Below are 22,439 nucleotides of genomic sequence, written 5' to 3'. Positions count from 1 at the left end.
TTCTTGGGCACTAGGTCACAGCAGCTCTCTGTGTCCAGGGGCTTAGCAGTCATTTCGTTCCTGAAACTGCTTCTTCAGAAGCAAGACAGAAAGGGGCATGGGTTGTAATCTGGAATTGCCAGCCTTTTAATGCAAAATTTAGCCTTACATTGATTTGTTTTACAACCATTCTTACCTTGTGTAAAGGTAAGCGGATGCGTGCAGAGAACACAGATACGATGAGTTACCAGCAGCTTGAAAACAGATGCCGGCACACTAGCTTGTCATCCTAGCAGGAGTTCAAACACAGCATGTGTGATGCCTGTCAGATTGATGAGATTTGGAGAGCTCTCTGCTTGCTTTGCGATGAACGATGGCGTGGTATCTACCAGCGGCACTCACTTGGGTGCAGCACGCAGTGGGGGCTAAGGTGGGGGGAAGAAGCCAAAGGGGTGGTGGTGATGATTCCGTAAAGAAATTTCAGGAACAAGACTTTCGGGAAGAGTCTGTGATCCTTTTAGAACGGGGCTGGGGAACCTGCAGTCCTCCGGCTGGGATTGGACACCAACTCCCATTATCCGTGCCTGTTGGCCACACGGGCCAAGACTTGATGGAGTTCAACCACCTCTGGAGGGCCACAGATTCCTTGCCCCTGCTTTTACAGCAATAACGACCCGGGTGTTGGAAATTAAGGAACAAAACAAAAAAACCCAGAACATTCCATCATCTCAGCAGAGCATCTCTGGAACGCTGTAAAATGTTCCACACGACCCACTAAAAATAAACCCAGTCCTTCTCAGCAGGCGCCAGCAGCACGGTCTTGAGCCCCGGGCTGCCGAGTCCTCAACAGGCACATCCGAATTTCAACAAAACAAAGCTAGCTCTCGCACGGAGTGGGCTGCTCTGACGTTTTTGTGCATGGTCTTGCTTGTCATTCACTGGCTCATGAGTCACTCTGGCATCAGCCCCAAAGAACCACTAGGAGCACCCGTTGGGAGGGGGCGGGGGAAAAGGTTGATACTGTTGTAGTTTTGTCCTGTGTGGGCGGGTGCTGGTGTATCGCGCCATTGCTACACAAGAGATTTAACCAGAGTGACCATGTGGTCGACCCCACAGGCGACATCCACCACTTCGCCGGGCACAGTCACCTAGACAAGGTGGGGGGAGAGCAAGAACATCAGCTACAATAAACACGTTTCTCTTTTCTGGGTGGTGAGAGGACAAGGAGTTCACAAAAGGTATTTCTTCCCAGGCATAGCCTCTCGCTGCCTCTCCTCCCCAGTTCCAAAAATGTAACAAAATCCAGAAAGTCAACAGAACAAGGAAGGGAAGCCTGCGCTAACCTGGCCTCCACAAGCCCCAATTTTTCTCTCTTGGCTCTTTGAGTTGGACTATGACACTCAAGCGTCCAATCAGGAAGGAGGGGGAAAGCACCGTGTGGACATGTTTCTAAAAAGACAGGCAGAAGTCTGTGGGGAAGCAAAGTAGCCAGGCCCAGTGCAAGTGGGGCAATGAGGGAAGCACACATTGGATCTTGCTTCATGCCACTTTAAACAGTGATGTCTTCCCCCCACTCAAAGAGTCCTGGGAACTGTAGTTTGCACTGAGAGTCCTATTCCCCTCCCAGAGCTACAATTGCCAGAGTTCCCTGGGAAGAGGGGCTGATTTGTTGAAACCACTCTGAGAAGGCTGCCTTGCACTCTCTCTGAAATGGCTGAACTGGTGCTGTGACCCCAGCCCCAAGAAGATGACACAGCTTGCGGTTGGTTTGTTTCTAAAGAAACAGACAAACAGCCCATCAGACCAGAGGCCTGTCTACTCCCATATCCCTGTTTGGCCAACTGGAAGCCCACAAGCAGGACGTGATGACAACAGCACTCTCCTGCTGTTTTTCAGCAACTAGTAATTTAGTAATTTAGAGGGACCCTGCCTGTGAACCTGGAGGCCTGTAGACATCATAACTAACAGTGAACAATAGAATTATCATGCATGCATGTGTCTAATCCCCTTTTAAAACTGGTGGCTGTCACCATATCCAGTGGTAGCAAAATTAACCACGTCGTATAAAGGAATCTGTCCCAATGGCCCCAAAGGGGTTGCCGAGATGTACAACAAGCCACGGTTTACAAACTAGTTTCGATGAACCACCGTTGGCTGGGTTCGGAGGACACAGCAAGCTGGTTAATCATGTCCTCTTTCCAGATGCGCAGGAGACAGCTAGGCTTGTTTGCATCTCGCCAAACCACAGTTTAGTGTGCCATTTGAAAAAACAGCGAAATTGTTGATTTGGCATTTCGGCCACAGGTGGGACCACAGCTTGGTGGTGGTGCTGTCCAGTTCTTCTACCGCTTACAGAACAATCCCTTTTAAAAATAGCTTCCCTACCTTCCATGGGAAGTACTGGTCTTCCATCCTGCCGATCCCCAAGCAACCTCTCACGTTCTTGCCCCATACAAACAGTTCGCCTTGGTCTGTAAGCAAACAAAATATCAAACTGGTCATTCAAAAGACAGTCTTTGTGGGTGACATCTGCTTGAGTAGGTGCATGTGCGTGTCAAGATTCATTTTCGATTCACTTCCTTAATTAACTACTACAGGTTTTCCTCCCCCTCCTTTTCATTAATTTAAAAATGAAAGGATGCAGCATCCTCGCCCACCAAAAAACTAGGTAAAATCTTAATTACCCATAGAAAAAGAGGGGGAGGCTTTTCATAAAACAAATCTTAGTTTGGGAAATGTCCATCTGATTTTGTGGTGCGAAAGCCCACCCCGGTGCAGTTTTCATTGTGCGGTTCACAGATAAGTAGACCAACAGGGTAGTCTTCCTAGGACTTTTGTCCCAAATTTCAGTATTACCGCTTACCATTTTCTTTCTGGGGAAAAAAAAAAGCAGAACAACGCTTGAGGTATGCACTGCCCCAGAAATGCATTGGAGTGCATTTGCTACTCCAGTGTTAGTAGATTAGGCTAATAAAAATACCCCATCGTTTTTGCATAAAAAAATGGCCAGGGACAGGGCAACAAAGAGCACTGGAGTCAAAGGCATGGAAACATTCTACTTCCTCTGAACAAGTTTTTTCTGACTCTGGGTATTGCCGAATACACTTCACCTGACACCACAGACACAAACGTTATCTGGGGGTCAAGATATCGGCCCACCAGACGTTGGAAATCTCATTGGGGTAGAAAATACACTCCAAAAACAGTGTGGATCTCCCCCCCCCCCCGGCAGTGGATGAAGGTTTTAAGGAACGGGGGAAATAGCCATCTCTTACCAGCTACCGCAGTTTGTGATGTTGCTGCCCCCTACAGGGTGAATTTGGCACAAAGCATTTCTGCAATTCCCACACCGGAGTCGACGGACACAAATTTATCCACAAAGCCAGATCTTGAGCCAGAGGCCTTCTGGAAGTCCCTGTTTTGCTTTCAATTTTAATGGGCCACATTTGCGAAGGGCATCAGAACACGGCCATGAATGTGCGCCTCTACCACAGAAGTGCCTCACTGTATCACATTCCCAGACTGCATACACATCATACTTAAAGCATGTGGCATCCCCCCCCCCAAGAATCCTGGGAACTGTAGTTTGCCCCTCGCAGAGCAACCACTCTTAGGAACCTTAAAGTACAGTTCCCAGGATTTTTTGGGAGAAGTCATGCACTTAGCATGTATTGTGTATATGAAGCCACACTCTCTCTTTGTCCCATCAGGCTTCTTAGGACACAACACAGACATTCTCCCTTTAGCCCCTTCTTCCTTTCACCACCTCATGAGTCTTCTTTCTCTGTGTCCTTCTGATAAGCTTTTGTAAAAAAAAATTTTCAAAATCGGAAAATAAAGAACATGAAATAGTAACATCCCACACTGAGGGTTTCCTTTTGCGAAATGTTTTTCCCCCCTTTCCTCTTAGGGAGCGTGCTATTTCTTATTCTATCACTGACACATTCAGCAGTCAGAATGTCAATGAACATTCTAGGACGTCACTGCGACTCAGACAATGGAGTGTATGGAGGGGACTCACAGATGCCCAATTTTTAAGCCTGACATAATGAAAGGGATCCAGTCTTGAGTGAACTGCTTTTATTTGGGCCGGTGCAAAAAGAAGGGCTAGAAAGAACTGAAGCAAAACTAGTTACTACAAAAGCTACTCTGGGATAAGCGTTAGATAACTGCGGGGGAAAAGAAAATTAACAGGAAAAATGTGTGGAGAAAGACAACTCTTCAGACTTGGAAGAAGGCAGAGACAAACAAATTCCCCAGCCTAAGGGTTGCATCCAATGTCAGTGCTACTCAGAGTAGGCCCACTGAAATTAATGGATTGAAGTTAGTCGTGCCTTTCAATTTCAGTGGGCCTACTCTGAGTAGCACTAACAGTAGCTGCAATCCTGCAACTTGAAGTAACCCTCATGGAACTCAACAGGACTTACTTTGGAGTAGATACGCAGAGAATTGCTGGGGAAGGCACTTACTGGTGACAGCAGCAAACTGGCTGAGCCCACAACGGATCCGAGCCACGCGGACGTCCGGGTTGAAGTCCGACAAGCCGAAAAGGGTGGGGGGGATCATTTCAGGGGTCTCCGCTTCCATCACCTTCGGTCCTTTCCCAAGGATTCCGTAGCCCCACACGAAGACGGCACCTTCCTCTGGGTTGGGTTTCCAAAGGCGTTAGGTGAGAAGGCGTTCCGTCCTTTGCAACTTGAGGTCCAACGGACTCATTAACCAGGACATTTTAACCAACAGTCAAGCTACTCATCGTTCTTCCTCCAATTGAACTGCTCCTCCCTCTACCCCCTCCCAAAAAGCCATCTAAGGGGCATTAGAAACCTGTGGCTGACAGGCCTACCCCAAGCGGCCCCTAACTTGGCAGGAATGAATCGTGTCCACTTGCCTCTGGGGCAGTAACATCTGCATTGGAATGACATGGACTTGCAATACCAAATGCTTCCCTGCACAAAAGGGGGATCCCCAGGTAGCGATTTCTAATGGAAGCTGGTCTACTGGGGCAAAAAAGGCACCGCCCTACCAAGCTCAACCTGCCCTCAAGCCAGCCCACCTTCTTGTTTACAGGGGGTGGCGCTACCAGTCAGGTTCCTCCTCCTTCGTCTCAATGTTGCCTTGGCGGATTTCATAGGAGAGGAGGATGGCAGTAGGACTGCAAAGAGTTGGCTCTGCCTGTCATTGGCTCTCGCTATGCCTGTCATTGGCTCTGGTCCCGCCTACTGTTGGGCTCCCTGCCTTCCGCCCCACCAGTGTCCCAATGGGGATCTCTGACCCTTCAGAGATTTGTTCATTTGAGGGAATCTTTCACAAAATGGGCTTACAAAATTTTAAAACATTTAAGAAGGAAAAAAGCAGACTTGCCATTTAAGAGAGCGTTGACTGTCCCTCCACAGGCAGCTTCCTTCACTCTCCCGACCTTGAAGGGAAGGTGTCTCGGCACATTTACCTAGGCACGATGGAGTTTTGGGACACTGACCACGTACGGCTTAGCTTTATTTTTTTTACTATTATTGCATTTGTATCCTACCCTGTGAGTTAGGACAGGCTGAGAGAGTGTGACTGAGCTAAAGTCACCCAGTGGAGTTTCACGCCTGAGTGTAGATTCGAAACCTGTCCTTTGCTGATCCTAGTCCCAAAAGCTGAGCCACTATACCACACTGGCTTTCAAAGACCTTTCACAGTTTGGTTTTAAGGTTGCATCCACACCATACGCGGACAGGACCTTGCTTGCCCCGAAGAACCTGGGAACACTAGTTTACACTTCACAGAGCTACAGCACCCTTAAGAAACGACAGTTCCCAGAATTCGTTGGCGGAAGCAATGTGCTTTAAATGCATGGCATGGTTGTGACCATGCTGGCTGGGGCTGATGGGAGATGTCGTCCAGAACACCACATTGGGAAAGGCTGAGCTAGCTGTTCAATGTCTGGACAATACTTAAGGGACACTTACAAGAACACTCCCCCCCCCATCAGCAACTACATCAGCCAGCACGCCAGCCTAATCCCTCAGTAAGGCTCCGGGGGTGGGGAAGGGCAGTCTGTGCCCTCTGCACCGCAGGGTGGCGTCTAGGCTGCCTGGCCATTCTGTCAGCTGACCTCAAGGGCCAATCCTGGCTGCCCAAGCCCTGTAAAGCTTCACAGCCTGATCCTCAGTCTGAGCAACTCCTCCCTGGTTTTAATACACTGCCTAAGCTCCTGTCATGGAACTCAGTCCCTGCCAGATGATGATGATGAAGATTCCTCTGGTCCCATTGACTCTTTTTGCTGTTCTGAAAGTTGCCCGCTGAGTGGGTTGGACCAGGCCCCTGCTTATAGCCTTCTTGGACCAGGGATTCTGGTTCGATTCACATTTTAATGCAAACCTACCAAGGGCCCCCTCTGCACCCATACATCGAAAGCGGTGCGATACTACTTTAAACAGCCATGACCCCCCCCCCAAAGAATCCTGGGAACTGTAGTTGGTTAAAGGTGCTGAGAGTTGTCAGGAGATGTCTATTCCCCTCGCAGAGTTGCAATTCTGGGAAGAAGGACTGATTGTTAAACTGCTCTGGCAATTGTGGCACTGGGAGGGGAATAGGGATCTCCTAACAACACTCAGCACCCTTACATTTCCCAGGATTCTTTGGGGAAAGCCATGGCTGTTAAAGTGGTATACTGCTTTAAATATATGGTGCAGATATGGCTTAATAATAACAATAAAAATAGAAGTTATTATTAATAATTGATTGACTGATTAAATTTATATCCCTCCCTTCCTCCTAGAAGGAGCCCAGGGTGGCAAACAAAAACACCACAAACACATCTTTAAAAAGCAGACTTTAAAATATATAAAACAAAATACCTTTAACAACATATTGAAAAACATCTTTTTAAAAAAATTAGAAACGTCTTAAAAAGCAATTCCAGCACAGATGCAGACTGGGATAAGGTCTCTACTTAAAAGGCTTGTTGAAAGAGGAAGGTCTTCAGTAGGCACCAAAAAGATAACAGGAATGGCTCCTGTCTAATATTTAGAGGGAATTCCAAAGGGTCAGTGCCACGACACTAAAGGTCCACTTCCTATGTTGTGTGGAATGGACCTCCTGATAAGATGGTGCCTACAGGAAGCTCTCATCTGCAGAGCGCAGTGATCAACTGGGTATATAACAGCCAGCACACAAACCAAAACATAGCTGTCCTTCAAAATCTGCACTCCTCCCAATTTTGTGATGCAGTTCTTGAACCAAACAATGAGTACAACAACTGTGCATATTAGGGGAAAGTCTGCATTAGAGTGCTTATATTAGTGAAAATATACAAAAATGCAAGAAACTGCTTGCAAGAACATGCATATTAGGCAAAATTGCATACAAAAAAGTATATATCAAGAAATTCACACAAATGCTGACAAATGTTCACAAGAACTTTTTTTAAAAAAAATGCAAGGTATGTGGAAATATGACAAACTAAACAGTGGAAAAAAGAAGAAATGGAGAGGAACCAAAATTGAGAGGATCGTCCTTTCCTAACTTGGACTGAAAGTCAGCTCCATCAAACCCCAGACCTGAAGCTTAATCCTTGCTGAGCCCTGACACATTCCCTCCAGTTCTGAACATTCGAGTAGGATCCCACCCCGGGAACAGTCACAGGGGGAAAAGACCCACCCTCTGCCCCTTACCCCCCATGCCAGCAAGTTGCTGAAGCCGCACAAATCCCATCTGAACTGGTCTAACCTGGGTCGACTCGGTAATGGAAGCCAGCTGCAGGTATTCCGAGTTCCCCCAGCCAAAGAGGTCGCCATCTTCAGACACGGCGAGGCAGCAATCGCCATAGGTCGCAACCTGAACAATGTGCACACCGGCAATGTCACCGCCGAGTTTTGTGGGGGTACTGACAATGTCGTAATGGCCGAGTCCTTGTTTAACAGAGAGAGAGAGAATTTCTCATATATTATATCCACAGTGAACTTGGCAGCCCCATACCTAAGTCAGGATGGCAGTCAAAGAGGGCCACCTGCCCCAAAAGCAGGCACGCCTCTCCAGAGAGTCAGTAGGGTGTAGTGGTTAGAGTGTTCAACTAGGGTTCAAATCCTGAGCTATGAAGCTCAGTGGGTGACCTTGGGCTTGTCACTGTCTTTTAGCCTAGCCTACCCCACAGGGTTATGAGGAAGAAAAAGGAGACGGAGGTGAACCAAGTATGCCGCAGGACGGGCAGTGGTGGTATAAATGTAATTAAGAAATGGTTTTCCCAGGACACCGGGAAGAGAACCCAGCAACAGCCATGTTAGCTTGTTTGATAGTCTGGCCCTGTTCAAAACAGCCTCATTCTGTTCTTGAACCAAATAATGAAGAAATAAATCAGGTGCAGGCCAGGTACAGATATTCTCGATCGTTCTTTGGCCCAGAGCTTGAGAACATCTGGTTGAGCACATCCACATTTCCAAGAATGTCTTCAATTGATCTCTCCCCCTGTCCCCCAGTTCTTATAGTTCAGGAATGGGGAGCCTGTGGCCTTCCAGACGTGTTATTTATTAGATTTCTATCCTGCCCTTCCTCTGAGTAGAGAGGAACTACCAGCCTACGACTCCCATCATCCCTGATGGTTGGCCTCAATGGCTTGGGCTGATATGAGTTTGAGCCCAACATTGTCTGGAGGGCCGCTACTACATCCTTGTAGACGTTTCCACGCCCTTAATTTCCATTGCCCAATGTCCTTCCGCCTCCCCCGTGGCTTGCTCAAGAGGCAGGAAGTGGACCTTCGAAAGAGAACCAAACTCTGCAGATTGGCTTCAAGCACCATACACCCACCGGGACCCCCTTTCTAACAGCCTACCTGTCTGGCCGTCAGCTCCCCACCCACAGGAGTAGACATCTCCCGTCTCAGCCCGAAAGAGACTGTGGTCCTGCCCACAAGCGACCTATAGGTAAAAAAAAAAGAATTAAATTGGAAGGGGGAATGACAGACAAAGAAATTAATGATTTAGAATTCAAATGGTACAAGTGGAACCGGCAGTGGGGAGCTCTGCTGTTCAGTGTTGCAGACACTCAATTCCAGTCCTCCCCCCCCAACAATTGATCACCTTTCTGTACCCACTAAGCGTACTCAATTCACATTGGGCTGTTGGGGTGGGGTGGGGGACTTCCTCATGTTAAAAGTATATATAACTACGGCCTCCCAAAATAGTCGTCACCTTTGCATCACTTCTTAAAATGGATTATACAATACTGTACCTGTACAGTTGTGAAGCCACAGTAATTGTTTTTACTGGCTTATTTCAAATTATTCAAAAAAGAGGGTGTTCTGCATACAACCCCAAAATTAAGAATTCCAGCAGCAAGAGTAAGGCAAATCCTACCCCAAAAGGAGATGATAAAAGTCAAAATAATCTATGCTTGATTTCCATTTTTATATAAGAAATCCTTATTTCATAAATTTCCAAATATAAAATAATGTGCTTTTAACAACATGCAACAGGAACGCACAAAACTGGACATAATTGGACCTCTAATGTACAGATTCACGCAAAGCTTGTGCTAAGTTAAAAAGTGAACAAACCTTTCTTGGTTGTACCTGGACCCAAGATTATCTATGGAAATACACAGAAGGGTCTAACAGGTTGCTTTCATGACCATTTTAAATCCGCTGCAGATGGGTTTAAGGACATGAGCTGAACTTTCTTCCACTACCTTTGACTCAACCTACAGTTCAAGTGAAGGTAGTCCCATAGGGGTTATTTCAGCCAAAGGGGATCTACAAGAACATTTGAAGTAATACATTTTATAGGGAAGGGGCCGTGGGTGTGTGGTACAGCCCAAGCTCTGCTTGCAGATGGCCCCAGAGTCAATTCTTGGCACCTCTAGGTAGGGATGGGAAGGGCTCTCTTCTCGAAACCCTGGACAGCCGTTGCCAGACTGTGTGGCAAGACAGATGGACCCCTGGACTAAGGTAGCTACCTATTTGAACCTATACACAAAAATCAATGCAACGCAACAGATTATTAATATACAGCCACAAGAGCAGCTGTATACTATAGTCAGCATGGATTTTTTGCATTCCACAATGTTAAATTGAAAATACCCCCCCCCATACCATTCTGGTGCTTCCCATAAGCTCATTTCAAAACAAAACGGTGCTGAAGGGTGCCGAGAGGAGACTCCTCTTCCCCTGACGGAGCTCCAGTGGCCAGAGTGGTTTAACAGTCAGCCACTCCGATTGAAGCTCTGTGAGGGGAACAGGGCCTCTCCTAGCAACTCTCAACACCCTTCACTAACTACACTTCCCAGGATTCTTTGGGAGAAGCCATAACTGTCCAAAGTGAAATAAAGGCCTGGTGTGGATGTGGCCAGGGAAAGCTTTGGTTTAAATTTGGGTGGGAGGCTACATGTGCCTGCTGTAGAATAAAAAGGTGAGGGAAACGCTGAAAAACGATACTGCTCACAATGTTTTCCTTTGGGAAAGGAAAGAGGCTTCCCCTCTGCCCAGTGCCCACCCACCCATGCTCAGAGGCACATGCTACCAAATTCTTCCAAGCTACACAGGAAGTGGACTGTGAAAGACCAACCCAAATTGTGTTTGCATTTTGACAAATTTGTAGGGCAGTACAATACCTCAGAGAGGAGGTCAGGTCTCCTGCTCCCCTGGTGCATTCACTATAGCTGCCCAATTTCCCTGCTTTTTAAAGTTTGATAGAAATATCTGTTGGCTATAGGTACGTTCTTAAACTGCAAGGTTTTTTGGCTGCTAGTGAATTATTTACACCACCTGTAAAGATATTAGTAGTATAATCCTATGCATGTTTATTCAGAAGCTCACCTATCACAAAACGGTGGGGTAGAGGCAGAGGTAGTCATAAAATGGTGGCAAATGGACACATGATTCACAAATAGGCAAAAAACCTTGTGGTTTAAGAACGTACCTATAGCCCACAGATATTGCTATCAAACTTTAAAAAGCAGGGAAATTGGGCAGCTATAGTGAGTAGTACTAGTAACACAGGAAAGAAGCAAAGTAAGAAGAACACCAACAAGCATACAAAGATGTAATTCTCTATCTTTGGAGATGGCAGGTGTTGCCACCACTCACCATATGCTCAGAGGCACATTACCAAATTGTTCCAAGCTACACAGGAAGAGGATTGGACTGTGAAAGACCAACCCAAATTGTGTTTGCATTTTGACCAATTTGTAGGGCAGTCCAGTATCTCAGAGAGGAGGTCAGGTCTCCTGCTCCCCTGGTGCATTCACTAGAGCTGCCCAATTTCCCTGCTTTTTAAAGTTTGATAGAAATATCTGTGGGCTATAGGTACATCCTTAAACTGCAAGGGGTTTTTTTTTGCCTATTAGTGAATGATATACAAATTCAAAAGGGTTACTTACTTGGACAACTCTGTCTTCAAACTCTGGCAGTCGGTTAATCAGCTGACTCTCACTGCATTTTGCCAGAAACAGATTGTAACAAAGGAAGTCAAATAAATCAGCCAAAAACTCTGCAGCTGGAATTTTTTAAAAGCAAATTAGGACTGCTGCCAAACTGTTTGACAATGTTTAGAAGTAAGTCACATTTAATTTACCACCTGTCTGGCAGTGCACTCAGGGTTGTTTTCAATTTAAAAGACATGATTTGCAATTAGGGCTGTCATGGGAAGAAATCTTAGCTGATTGAATAAACCTCATACCGTCAATCAATCAATTAAATCTGCATATTAGGAAAAAAGCCATAAATAATTCTAAAGGGGGAAGCATACTTTAGGTTGTATTCAGCTAAGTCCTTCTCAAAGTAAACCCATTGAAATTAATGAATCTAAGTAAGTCACGTCCATTAACTTCAGTGGGTCTTCTCTGTATAGAATCCTAAAATAGTTGAGTTAGAAGAGGCTCTAAGGCCATCTAGTCCAACCCCCTGTTCAATGCAGAAATCCAACTTAAAGCATCCCCGACAGATAGCTGTCCAGTGGCCTCTTGAATGCTCCAGTGTTGGAGAGCCCATCATCTCCCTAGAGCCCACAATGGAATTGGTTCCACTGTCGTATCACTCTAACAGTTAGGACGTTTCTCCTGATGTTCAGCCAAAATCTGGCTTCCTGTAACTTGAGCCCATTATTGCTTAGTCCAAATACCATTGCAGGACAGAACTGAATACAAAAACCTTAAAACGTTAGAAGACTCTCATATAATGTCAATAATCACAGTTAAAATTAATAAATAAAATATATGCCTTATAAATAAACAGAGGATTACTTGTAAAACAGGTAAACATTACTGTAACAGGAAATAAAATTATATTTAACATTTAATATCATATCAGAGAGCGAGAGCCAGTGTGGTGTAGTGGTTAAGGTGTTGGACTACGACCTGGGAGACCAGGGTTCAAATCCCCACACAGCCATGAAGCTCACTGGGTGTCCTTGGGCCAGTCACTGCCTCTCAGCCTCAGAGGAAGGCAATGGTAAACCCCCTCTGAATACCGCTTACCATGAAAACCCTATTCATAGGGTCGCCATAAGTCAGAATCGACTTGAAGGCAGTCCATTTACATTTACACCATGTCAGAGAGCATTTTAGGCACTCACATCTCCAAATCTCTTGGCTAAGATCAAGTGTAGAATTACTACTACTACTACTACTACTACTACTACTACTACTACTACTACTACTAATTCTGCCCCACCCTTCTTCCTGAAGGAGCCCAGGACGTCAAACACACAAGAGATAAAACAAAACATCTAAAACCAGCTCCCTGGCCATTGGCCATACTTGCTGATGGGAGTTGTAGTTCAGCAATATCTGGAGGGCCAAAGGTTCCCCACACCTGGGGTTACAGCAAGGACAGGCCACCTGCGGACAGACGCCACATGTGGATCTTCCTCACCTGGTTATACCTTCACTCCTCTGCGATTCCCGCAAGGACTGACTGCATGCTTCTTCTATAGAGCTTCTTCCAAAACTTAATAGCGGGCAGGAGAGGGGGAGATTACCATCAGAAACATGCAAGGGGAAGGAACGGTTTATGATTTTCCTCTGCCTGCAGCCTTCTGTTGCTGCTGCTGCTCACCTGACTAGCTGTTCTTAGGAGAACCCCCTGCCCCCCCCCAACAGAGCTACCATTCCCAGAGTTCCATGGAAAGAAGGGTCGACCCTTAAGCCACTCTGGGAACTATAGCTCTGTGAGGGGGAAGAGGGATCTCCTAGCAACTCCCCAAACCCTTAACAAGCTACAGTTCCCGGGGTTCTTTGGGGGAAGGCACAGCTGTTCAAAGTTGTATAAAGCTGCTTTAAATTTATTATTATTATTATTATTATTATTAATAATAATTTAATTTAATTTGTATCCTGCCCTTCCTCCCAGCAGGAGCCCAGGGCGGCAAACAAGGCACCAAAAACACTTTAAAACATCACAAAAACAAATCCCCAAACACGTTAAGACAAAACAGCATTAAAAAGATTTTAAAAACTTTTTAAAAAGGGTTAAAAACATTATTAAAAAACATATTAAGCAATTCCAACACAGACGCAGACTGGGATAGGTCTCAACTTAAAAGGCTTGTTGAAAGAGGAAAGTATTCAAAAGGCGCCGAAAAGATAGCAGAGATGGCACCTGCCTAATATTCAAAGGGAGGGAATTCCACAGGGTAGGTGCCGCCACACTAAAGGTCCGTTTCCTATATTGTACAGAACAAACCTCCTGATAAGATGGTATCTTATCATGCTTGGCCTGCAGCAAAGCCTCCAGGTTCAACCCTTGCAATCTCCAATTAAAAGGGGCCTCAGGAGACAAGGCATTGGAAAGACTTCTGCCCTCCGCCCAAGTTCCTGGAGAACTGCTGCCGGTCAGAGCATGAAGTACTATGCTACATAGGCAGCTTCCTATGCCATTCTACAACTCATTCGGAGTTTGGCAAACCTGCCCTAGGAGTACCTTTGGAGGAACAGACACATGTGGATCGGGGCAGATCCTCTCACCTGTAAATTTCACCTTCAACCACTTTCCGGCCGCATTGCCCATAGGAGTTGTTGCCCATGCTGAAGACTGAAAGAAAGTTACAGGATGGCATCAGGCGGGTATCAAGTACCACCCCTCCACAGCCAAAAGGATAGACATTGGCTAAATTTGGACGCAACAGGAAACCATGGTTTAGCATTTTGAGAATGAGCCAACCCTCCATCCTGAGCTCACGGGCAGCCCGCTCCTTCTTCAGTGTGGCCACAAGAGATCCGAGACTGCCGCTTCCGTTTTAGACTGCCCACAGAGTCAACTGAACTATTAACTCTGGTTGAAGTTAACTACGGCTAGTGAAAACATGCCAGCTTCATAAACCATGGTTTGCTTATTTCTATTAACTAGAGTTAAGATTAACCACAGTTTAGCTGAGCTCAGGAGACACGGCAAATTGCAGTTAATCAGAAGCAAAAGCCTCTAGACTCCTCCCTCCTCAGGGCCAAAGGGAAAAGAGCACAAGCAGGAATGGGGGAACCTGTGGCTCTCCAGATGTTGCTGGACTCCAACTCCCATCAGCACTAGCCAGAATGGTCAATCGTCAGGGAAGATGAAAGTTGAATTCCAACACCTGGAAGGCCAGCTGTTCCCAATCCCTGAAATAAACCATGTTTAAGTGGGGAGTCCGAACCTCAGGATAACAAGAGATTTCTCTTCATGCTTCATTAGCCATTATCAAAAAATATGAAGACCACTTGTTGGAAGCTTTAAGAAAAAGATCCACAACTGCAGGCACAGATCTCTGCACAGTAAATTATGGAATCTCTTATTGAGTCTGCTTTTGCAGGGAGAGGACGTAGAGCAAGTTTAGGAGCAACCCAGCATTACAAAAAGAAAGTTGTGGAAATGCTGTACCATAAGCACTGCCCTTCCTTACAACAGCGGTTCCCACCCATCTTTCCCACACAGACCACTTGAAAATTGTCAGTGGTCTTGGTGGACCACTTAATGACTTTTAAGCCTCTTTCAGCCATTTCCATGCTAGACGCTGAATTAAAAATCAGTGTGACTATTTCATGAGATGGGCCTGCAATCTCCCGTCTCCAACCACAAGTAAACACACACCGTGGACCACCTGCATAACGCTCATGGTCCACACAAGACAATTTGGGAGCCTCTGCCCTTGAATTTAACAGAACCTTAAATCCCACCATCTATTCCATAATGGTTCAAAAACCTTGATGCCCTTGATGCTACATTTTAATATACCTCTTACAAACCCCAACTTCACCTGGACACCTATTCGGACATTGGGATGGCACATGTTCCACTGTATGCGTAAGCAAAGATGGATGTATTGATGCTAATTGTACCGTTTGTGATCTGGGAGTCGTTTTCTTGTGGTTTTAATCCCCCCCCCTTATTTTTCTTTCCTCACCTTTTTTCTTGTCTTTAATAATAAATTTGAATCAAAGTAAAATAAAATTTTAAGAAAGGACTTCACAGGAATTCCACCATACCTCCTTCAGCGTCCGTCAGCACTAGGGAGTGAGCTCTCCCACAGGACACCTGCACGACTCGGGTCTGCTGTGGCTTGTCCAGGGGCAGCGCGACGGGACTCGGCTCCAAGACATACTCATAGCCTTTCGCTGTTTTAAAACCGTGCAATAAAAGAAAGGATCAGCAAGGTGGCATGAAAGATCCGCAACGAGCATGACTGCATATTCCAGAGGACATTATGAAGAGCCTGCTGGGTCAGACCCGTGGCCCATCTAGTCTGGCATCCTGTTCCCACAATGGCCAACCAATTGCCCACAAGCAAGCATCACCTGACCGCAACAGCACTCTCCCCCGCCTGCAGTTTCCAGCAACTCGTATTCAGAAGCACCCTGACTCCAACAGTGGAGGTAGAACAAGCTGGCAGGGTTAACAGCCACTGGTAACCTTATTATCCTCTATGAATTTGTCTAATCCTCTTATTGTTATTTTATAAAAAAGTTATTTCAATTCTTACAAATTTTGCAAAAATACCTACACAGAAAAGAAGGTGAGTACCAAAAACAGCTTCCAATACCTGAAGGCACAAACAAATTCTACATCTAGTGTTCCACAATCCTTTATATCTCAGGGTGACATTAATCCATTACTGTATTACATACATCATAAACGCCGGTATGAAAGATCTCAGTCTGATATAGCGTCCCCAGGAAGGCGTAGATCCATCCATTGATTATATGGAAGATCCAGATGAGTAGGAAAATATGAAAACTATTATAATTTGAATTAAATTAGTCTAGTTTTTTCTTCTATCCCTCAGATAAAGTCTTACATTCGGACTTTATGACATTTATACCAGCTGCATATGTTGTTGGAGGAGACCTCTTGTCTTGACTATAATTTACGTATCCAATAAAAGCAGACCAAACAGGAAAATCCTCTTACGAGAGGCGACTCCATTGCAGCAACTTGCATTGCATGCAACTTTAAAAAGTATCAGAGGTGGAAACAGTGACCCACGTCCTCTTACACTGTCCATTCTACTCCGATCTACGAAGATCTCTAACTGAACCTCTCCCATCGAAAACCCTAGGGCCATCAGATGCATATTATGGCCTTTTACTCCTTTCTGATCAAAATACTTCAATTACCTTCAGTGTTGCCAAATTTTGTGCAGCAGCGATCAAAACTTGCCACGATTTCACTCTAGCCACCTTGTAACTCCTGCCTTTGGGTTTTTATAACTATGTCTCTGTCAACTCTATTTTACGGTATTGTGTTTTAACAATTTTATCTGATTACCTCACGCTGGTCATTGACCATAACAATGAAGAGATATATATATCAGAAATTTATGGTGGGATAAGCTTTGGTGGACGATGCCCATTAGGAAAAGAAGGGCAGAAGGCAGGCAGACCAATCGTAGGTGCAGCCACAGCGGTTTGTCCCCACCTTCTTTTTTCCTGCTGAGTTCTACAAGAGCAACCCCAAGAGCAAGGAGGACAGCTGGGCCATCCGCTGGGCAGGGGGTAAGTAAGAAGGCAGGCAGGCTGGGGGCAGGGGGCTCTCTGGCGGCGGACTGAGCTTGGTGGGCAAGTTCCCCATTTGCCCTAATGGAGCATCCTCCATAGCTAGTATGCATCCAATGAACATAGACCAGACCTCTGTTGCTCCAGAGGGCAGGCCTAGAACCAATCAGTGGAAATTTCAGGGAAGTAGATTTTGGACAGACATTAGGAGCTGTTCAGCATTGGAACAGGCTGTCTGGGAGTCAGTGGGGCTCTCCTACACAGAAAGTATTCAAGCAGAGGCTGGTCGGCCTCCTGTCAGGGAAGCTGTAGTTGCATCCTGCATTCATCTCATCTTTATTGTTTGCGGTCATTGACCAGCCATAGAGATACAAATATTTAAAGGCAGGATAATGACACATACTGAGGCTGAATCTGATTGAACTGAGGCTCAATCCAAACAAGACTGAGATGCTGCTAGTGGGTGGTTCTTCTGACTGGATGGCAGATGTCCAACCTGTCCTGGATGGGGTTGCACTCCCCTTGAAGGAACAGGTTCATAGCATGGGGGTTCTCCTAGAACCATCTCTCTCAGATAGCCTCAGTGGCACGGAGTGCCTTCTACTAACTTCAGAAGGTGGCCCAGCTATGCCACTATCTGGACAGGGATAACCTGGCTTCAGTTGTCCATGGTAACCTCCAAGTTAAGATTACTGCAATGCGCTCTACGTGGGGCTGCCTTTGAAGACGGTTCAGAAACTGCAGCTTGTGCAAAATGCAGCGGCCAGATTGGTAACAGGGACCAAACGGTCCGAACATATAAAACCGATTCTGGCCCGCTTGCATTGACTGCCTATGTTTCCAAGCTCGATTCAAGGTGCTGGTTTTAACCTATAAAGCCTTACACGGCTTGGGACCGCAATACCTGATGGAACGCCTCTCCCAACACAAACCCACCCAAACACTACACTCAACATCCAAGGCCCTCCTCCAGGTGCCTACTCTGAGGGAAGCTGGGAGGCTGGCAACAAGGGAGAGGGCCTTCTCAGTGGTGGCCCACAAATTATGGAATGATATCCCTGATGAGGTGCACCTGACACCATTATCTTTACGGTGCCAGGTCAGGACTTTCCTCTTCACCCAGGCATTTTAGCATGTGTTTTTAAATTGCTTTTTAAAATGTGTTTTTAAATTTGTATATTTGTTTTAATGTTTTTAATTATTGTAAACCATCCAGAGAGCTTCGGCTATGGGGAGGTATAGAAATGCAATTAATAATAATATAAACAAGTAAACAAGCTAAATTATATAACATATATAAACAAACTTTAAAGAAATAAAACCTGGTATACTAAAGTTAAGATGCATTAACCATCTGTTTCCTTATAGTACATGCAGAACTGCATTAAACGGGGTTGGACTAGACCACCTTTAAGGTCCCTTCCAAGTCTTAACATTCTGATTCAGGAGCCATTCGTTTCAATAATATTTCGGCGACTCTAACTTTCCAGGTATTGCAGCCAGGGCTTCAAAGAAGCGGCAAGAAAGTTCAGGGAGGGGAGTGGAACCAGAATATGTTCCGCCTGCCAAAATAAAAATTGTATTAACGGAACAGGCCATGACGGCATGCAAAGCTTCAAACCCTGCCCAAAGGCTCCACATTACTTACACCGATCTCTCCTGCTCGGATGAAATCCAATCTGGGAATCTGTGTTGAGGCCCGTCCCCCAGACTTTGGTGATGTCAGTTGTTCGGGAGGACAGAAGTGTAAACCCGTAGCCACAGGCAGCAGAGGAGATCTTTCAAAAGGAGACATTATTAGATGCTTAGGTCTGGTTTAATACAGATACAAGAGAGAAGGGGGTGAGGGGGACTCAACGGCATCTCCAGATCAGCAAAAATGAAGAAATGGCACAAGCTAAAAACAGATCTCTAGCACCTGGCCAAGACCAGACTGATAGCATTGGAAGGAGGAGAGATACAGGGTTAGGCCAGACATGGACAGCTCCGTAGGTGGAAGCAAGTACAGTAGGGCCCTACTCATACAGCAGGTTAGGTTCCAGACCCCCGCCGAAAAGCGAATCAGCTGTAGCGTGGGGGTCTGGAACCTAACCCACTGATCGCGCCAGAAGAGAAGATCAGCTGGAGTTCGGGAGCCTGATCACCCCCAAGGAGGAGAAAATCAGCTGTAGCGTGCTACAACTGATCTTCCCCTCCTCCGGCGAGATCAGCTGGAGCGCGGAGAGCTCTAGCCCCCGCTGGTGCCATATTAGTGCAACGCCGAAAAGCGGGGTGCCGAAAAGCGGGGCCCTACTGTAACAATTCTGCTATCAGGCTTCCAATGCCAAGTGGGCAATCTGTTCTCTATCCCCAAGCCCAAATGGATGGGTGGGTGAGGGGGACATGTGAACCATTAGGACCATTGTGAAGGAATTAAATACACTCTCCTTCCTCACTGCACTCCTGATCTTCATTTCCCCTAGAACACTGCCAAAAAAAAAAAAAATCACCAGGGGTGAGGGAGAGACATGTATGTGAAGTCAATGATATTTGGAAAGTAAACGGTTAAAGTGGTAGAGCTGATTCCTAGAAAGGAGAGATAGAGGGAAATTGCTAGAGCAAGTTATATACAGGTGATAACTCTGAATACTACACAGATATCATCACACTTATCATCGTCTTTATATTTATATAGGTAAATTTATATGAGCCCTAAGGGCCTCACAGAGTCAGGCTATGTGTGAAGGCTTCTGCGCAGGCTTGTGCCTGCACAGAAGTGTGTAGCACGACACTTACAAAAATATTATATAGGAAGATAAGAACAGCCTGCTGGATCAGGCCAACGGCTCCTCTAGTCCAACATCCTGTTCTCACAGTGGCCAGCCAGCCTGTCTTTCCTCCCAGGAGCTCAAGATGGTGCACATAATCCTCCCCCATTTCATCCTCACAACAATCTTATGAGGTAGGTTAAACTGAGAAGTGACAACTGGCCCAAGGTCACCCAGAGAACGTCAAAGCCGAGGTGGGATTTGAACCCGGATCTCCTCAGTGCTAGTCTGACACTCTAAACAGTATACCACATTGGCTCTCTAACACAGCATTTCCCAACCTGTGCGATGTGACCCACGTCACAAAGCCTGTGCAAGTGGGTCAACTGGGTTTATAAGTACACCCAAAGTAATGTACTTCTTGCAATCTTTAAAAAAGCATGCAAATGATCAAACCTGCCCTCCCCTCCTTCTCCCTCCTATCCCCTCCTTCTTCCTTCACCCCTCCTTTCCCCCCCATGGTCAGTTTTACCTATCCTATGACTACGACCTGGAAGACCAGGGTTCGAATCCCCACACAGCCGTGAAACTCATTGGGTGACCTTGGGCAATGGTAAACCTCCTCTGAATACCGCTTACCATGAAAACCCTATTCATAGGGTCACCATAAGTCATAGTTGACTTGAAGGCAGTCCATGTCATTTTCATAGGAAATAAGCTGACAATAAGGTGCACAGGAGGCAAGGAATTGCTTCAAAGGTGCTTTCAGCCATTATTCAGACATATGGGCGTATTACTAACATAGCAAGTGAGAGAAGAGAAGCAGAGCCACTCCATTGAGCGACTCCCTTGTGACGAAAGGTTGCGGCTTTTGGGACTCTTAGTTTAGAGAAAAGGTGAGGAAGAGTTAGCATGACAGATGTGTCTGTATGCACGGCAGGGAGAAAGTGGATCAAGAAAAGTTTTCTCCCTCTCTCACGAGAACTCATGGACATCCAATGAAGCTGAGCATTGGAAGATTCAGGATAGACAAAAGAAAGCATTTCCTCATGCAGCACATAGTTAAACTATGGAATTTCTGTTATCTTTTCGGCACCTATTGAAGACCTTCCTCTTTCAACAAGCCTTTTACGTTGAGACCTTATCCCAGTCTGCGTCTGTGTTGGAATTGCTTGTTAAGACGTTTTTAAACCTTTTTTAAAAAATGTTTTTAACCTTTTTTTAAAAAAAAAAAGATGTCTTGAAAGTTTTAAAAAATGTTTTTAAAGATGTTTTGTTTAAATGTATTTTAAAGTCTGCTTTTCCGATGTTTTAAAGTGTTTTTAGAGCTTCTGTTTGCTGCCCTGGGCTCCTACTGGGAGGAAGGGTGGGATATTTAATTAATTAATTAATTAATAATTAAATTTGCCCCCACAGGAGGCAGTGATAGCCACCAATTTGAATGGCTTTAACAGAGGATAAGACTATCAACAGCTGCTAGCCGTGACGTCTATACTCTGACCCCACAAGCAACATCTATACTCTGACCCCACAATCAGAGGCTGCATGCTTCTAAATGCCAGTTGCTGGAAAGTGCAGGAGGCGAGAGTGCTCTTGCACTTGGGAACTGCTTACAGGCTTCTTTTAAGAGGCACCTGGTTGGCCACTGTGAGAACAGGATGCTGGACTAGATGGGCCACTGGCCTGATCTAGCAGGGCTCTACTTATGTTCTAAGGTCCTCCCTTCATCAACTGTCATCTAGCAGCAGCCATTCGATTCGGCAACAGCTGAGGAAGGCTGTCCTGCGCCAACCCTCCAGCTGCCACCCTGCCAGTCTAGTGCCGCACCCAGCGCTTTCATCACCCTTGGCTCTGCCTCCACTGTAAAAGCAGCTGGCATAACAGGAAAGGGGGAAACCTGCTTTGTCAAGAGAAAGCCCATTGAGGCCTCGCGAGCATCCCAACCTTTTTTTTTTAAAGCACGCTGGCTCCTTGTTGCCGCCCCTCACCTTGTCCTCCACCTGCAGGCGATACGGAGTGGGCTGGATCCTCCGCTTTCGGAATCCAGGGTCAGGCACGACGAAGGTGGGGATGCCCAAAGCCCCCGAGTAGCAGAAGCCCCACACAAACACCCGGTCCTTCCTCTTGGCTTGTCTCCCCACGTACTGGAAAATGGGGGCCGCGTCGTCGGCTTCTTGCAACTCCCTGGCGTTCTTCCGCCCCGCTGCTTTTGCCAGGCCCCTCGAGAGCTCCTCTGGAGGAAGCCTCAGGGGGAGGCCTCGAAAGGCCTTACGGGGGTCGCGCAGCAAGCCTCGCTGAGGATTTTGAGAAGGCTCCCTAGGGGGAGCCAGAAATGCATTATCTGGGGGGGGCAGAAACAGCCCTCTCTTGCCCCCCCGGGACGCCACGCACGGGGGACTGAGCGCTTCACTTGGGGGTCTCAGGAGCGGCCCCAGAGACGCCCTCCGGGGAAAGCTCCCTGCTCCCCGACTGAGCTCCAGCAGCGACAGCACCCACATGGAGCCCCTCTGGGGCTTTGGCAGCTGCAGCGCAGCCCTGCGGGCGTCCCAAACCCTGCCCCGCAACAGCCCCCCATTAAGCCCCATCGCAGAAGGCATCCTCTTCAGCCGCCAGAAACGCTCACGGGAGCACCTGCACCATGGGCGGCGCCATCTTGCTCACCTTTCACCTTTCACCTCCTTCCGGCTTTCGATCGCTCTGGGCAGGCGCCCGTCCTTTCCGCCCGAGGGCCGCCATGGACACGAGAGACAAGGAACCTGGTGACGACAGGACGCA

At 46.6% G+C, this 22,439-nt stretch overlaps 1 protein-coding gene across 1 annotated transcript; it reads right to left on the bottom strand.

Moving 5' to 3' along the window:
* Positions 1–102: 102 nt before the first annotated feature.
* Positions 103–22,319, bottom strand: RCC1L (RCC1 like). Its single transcript, XM_061605328.1, has 11 exons — positions 21,653–22,319; positions 18,566–18,695; positions 15,412–15,540; positions 13,918–13,984; positions 11,335–11,386; positions 8,792–8,876; positions 7,693–7,874; positions 5,341–5,425; positions 4,449–4,622; positions 2,365–2,450; positions 103–1,127 (listed from the first exon to the last, which is right to left on the bottom strand). The coding sequence occupies exons 1-11, from the start codon at positions 22,259–22,261 to the stop codon at positions 1,050–1,052; spliced, it is 1,677 nt and encodes a 558-aa protein (XP_061461312.1). The 5' UTR covers positions 22,262–22,319; the 3' UTR covers positions 103–1,049.
* Between the last annotated feature and the right edge of the window lie 120 nt (positions 22,320–22,439).

Source organism: Rhineura floridana, chromosome 21, assembly GCF_030035675.1.
Source record: "Rhineura floridana isolate rRhiFlo1 chromosome 21, rRhiFlo1.hap2, whole genome shotgun sequence".
Classification (NCBI taxonomy): Eukaryota; Metazoa; Chordata; class Lepidosauria; order Squamata; family Rhineuridae; genus Rhineura; species Rhineura floridana.
Note: the sequence above shows the minus strand (reverse complement) of the source record. Positions and strands in the feature narration are given on the sequence as shown.

What these genes read in the sequence shown, in the direction of transcription:
- RCC1L (XM_061605328.1), bottom strand. Translation starts at nt 22,261, where the DNA reads ATGCCTTCTGCGATGGGGCTTAATGGGGGGCTGTTGCGGGGCAGGGTT. An exon ending in TCCGAGCAGGAGAGATCGGT is followed by an intron (nt 15,541 to 18,565) that starts GTAAGTAATGTG and finishes GTTTTAAAACAG; the next exon opens with CGAAAGGCTATGAGTATGTC. An exon ending in AGTCAACGCTCTCTTAAATG is followed by an intron (nt 4,623 to 5,340) that starts GCAAGTCTGCTT and finishes AACCCAACCCAG; the next exon opens with AGGAAGGTGCCGTCTTCGTG.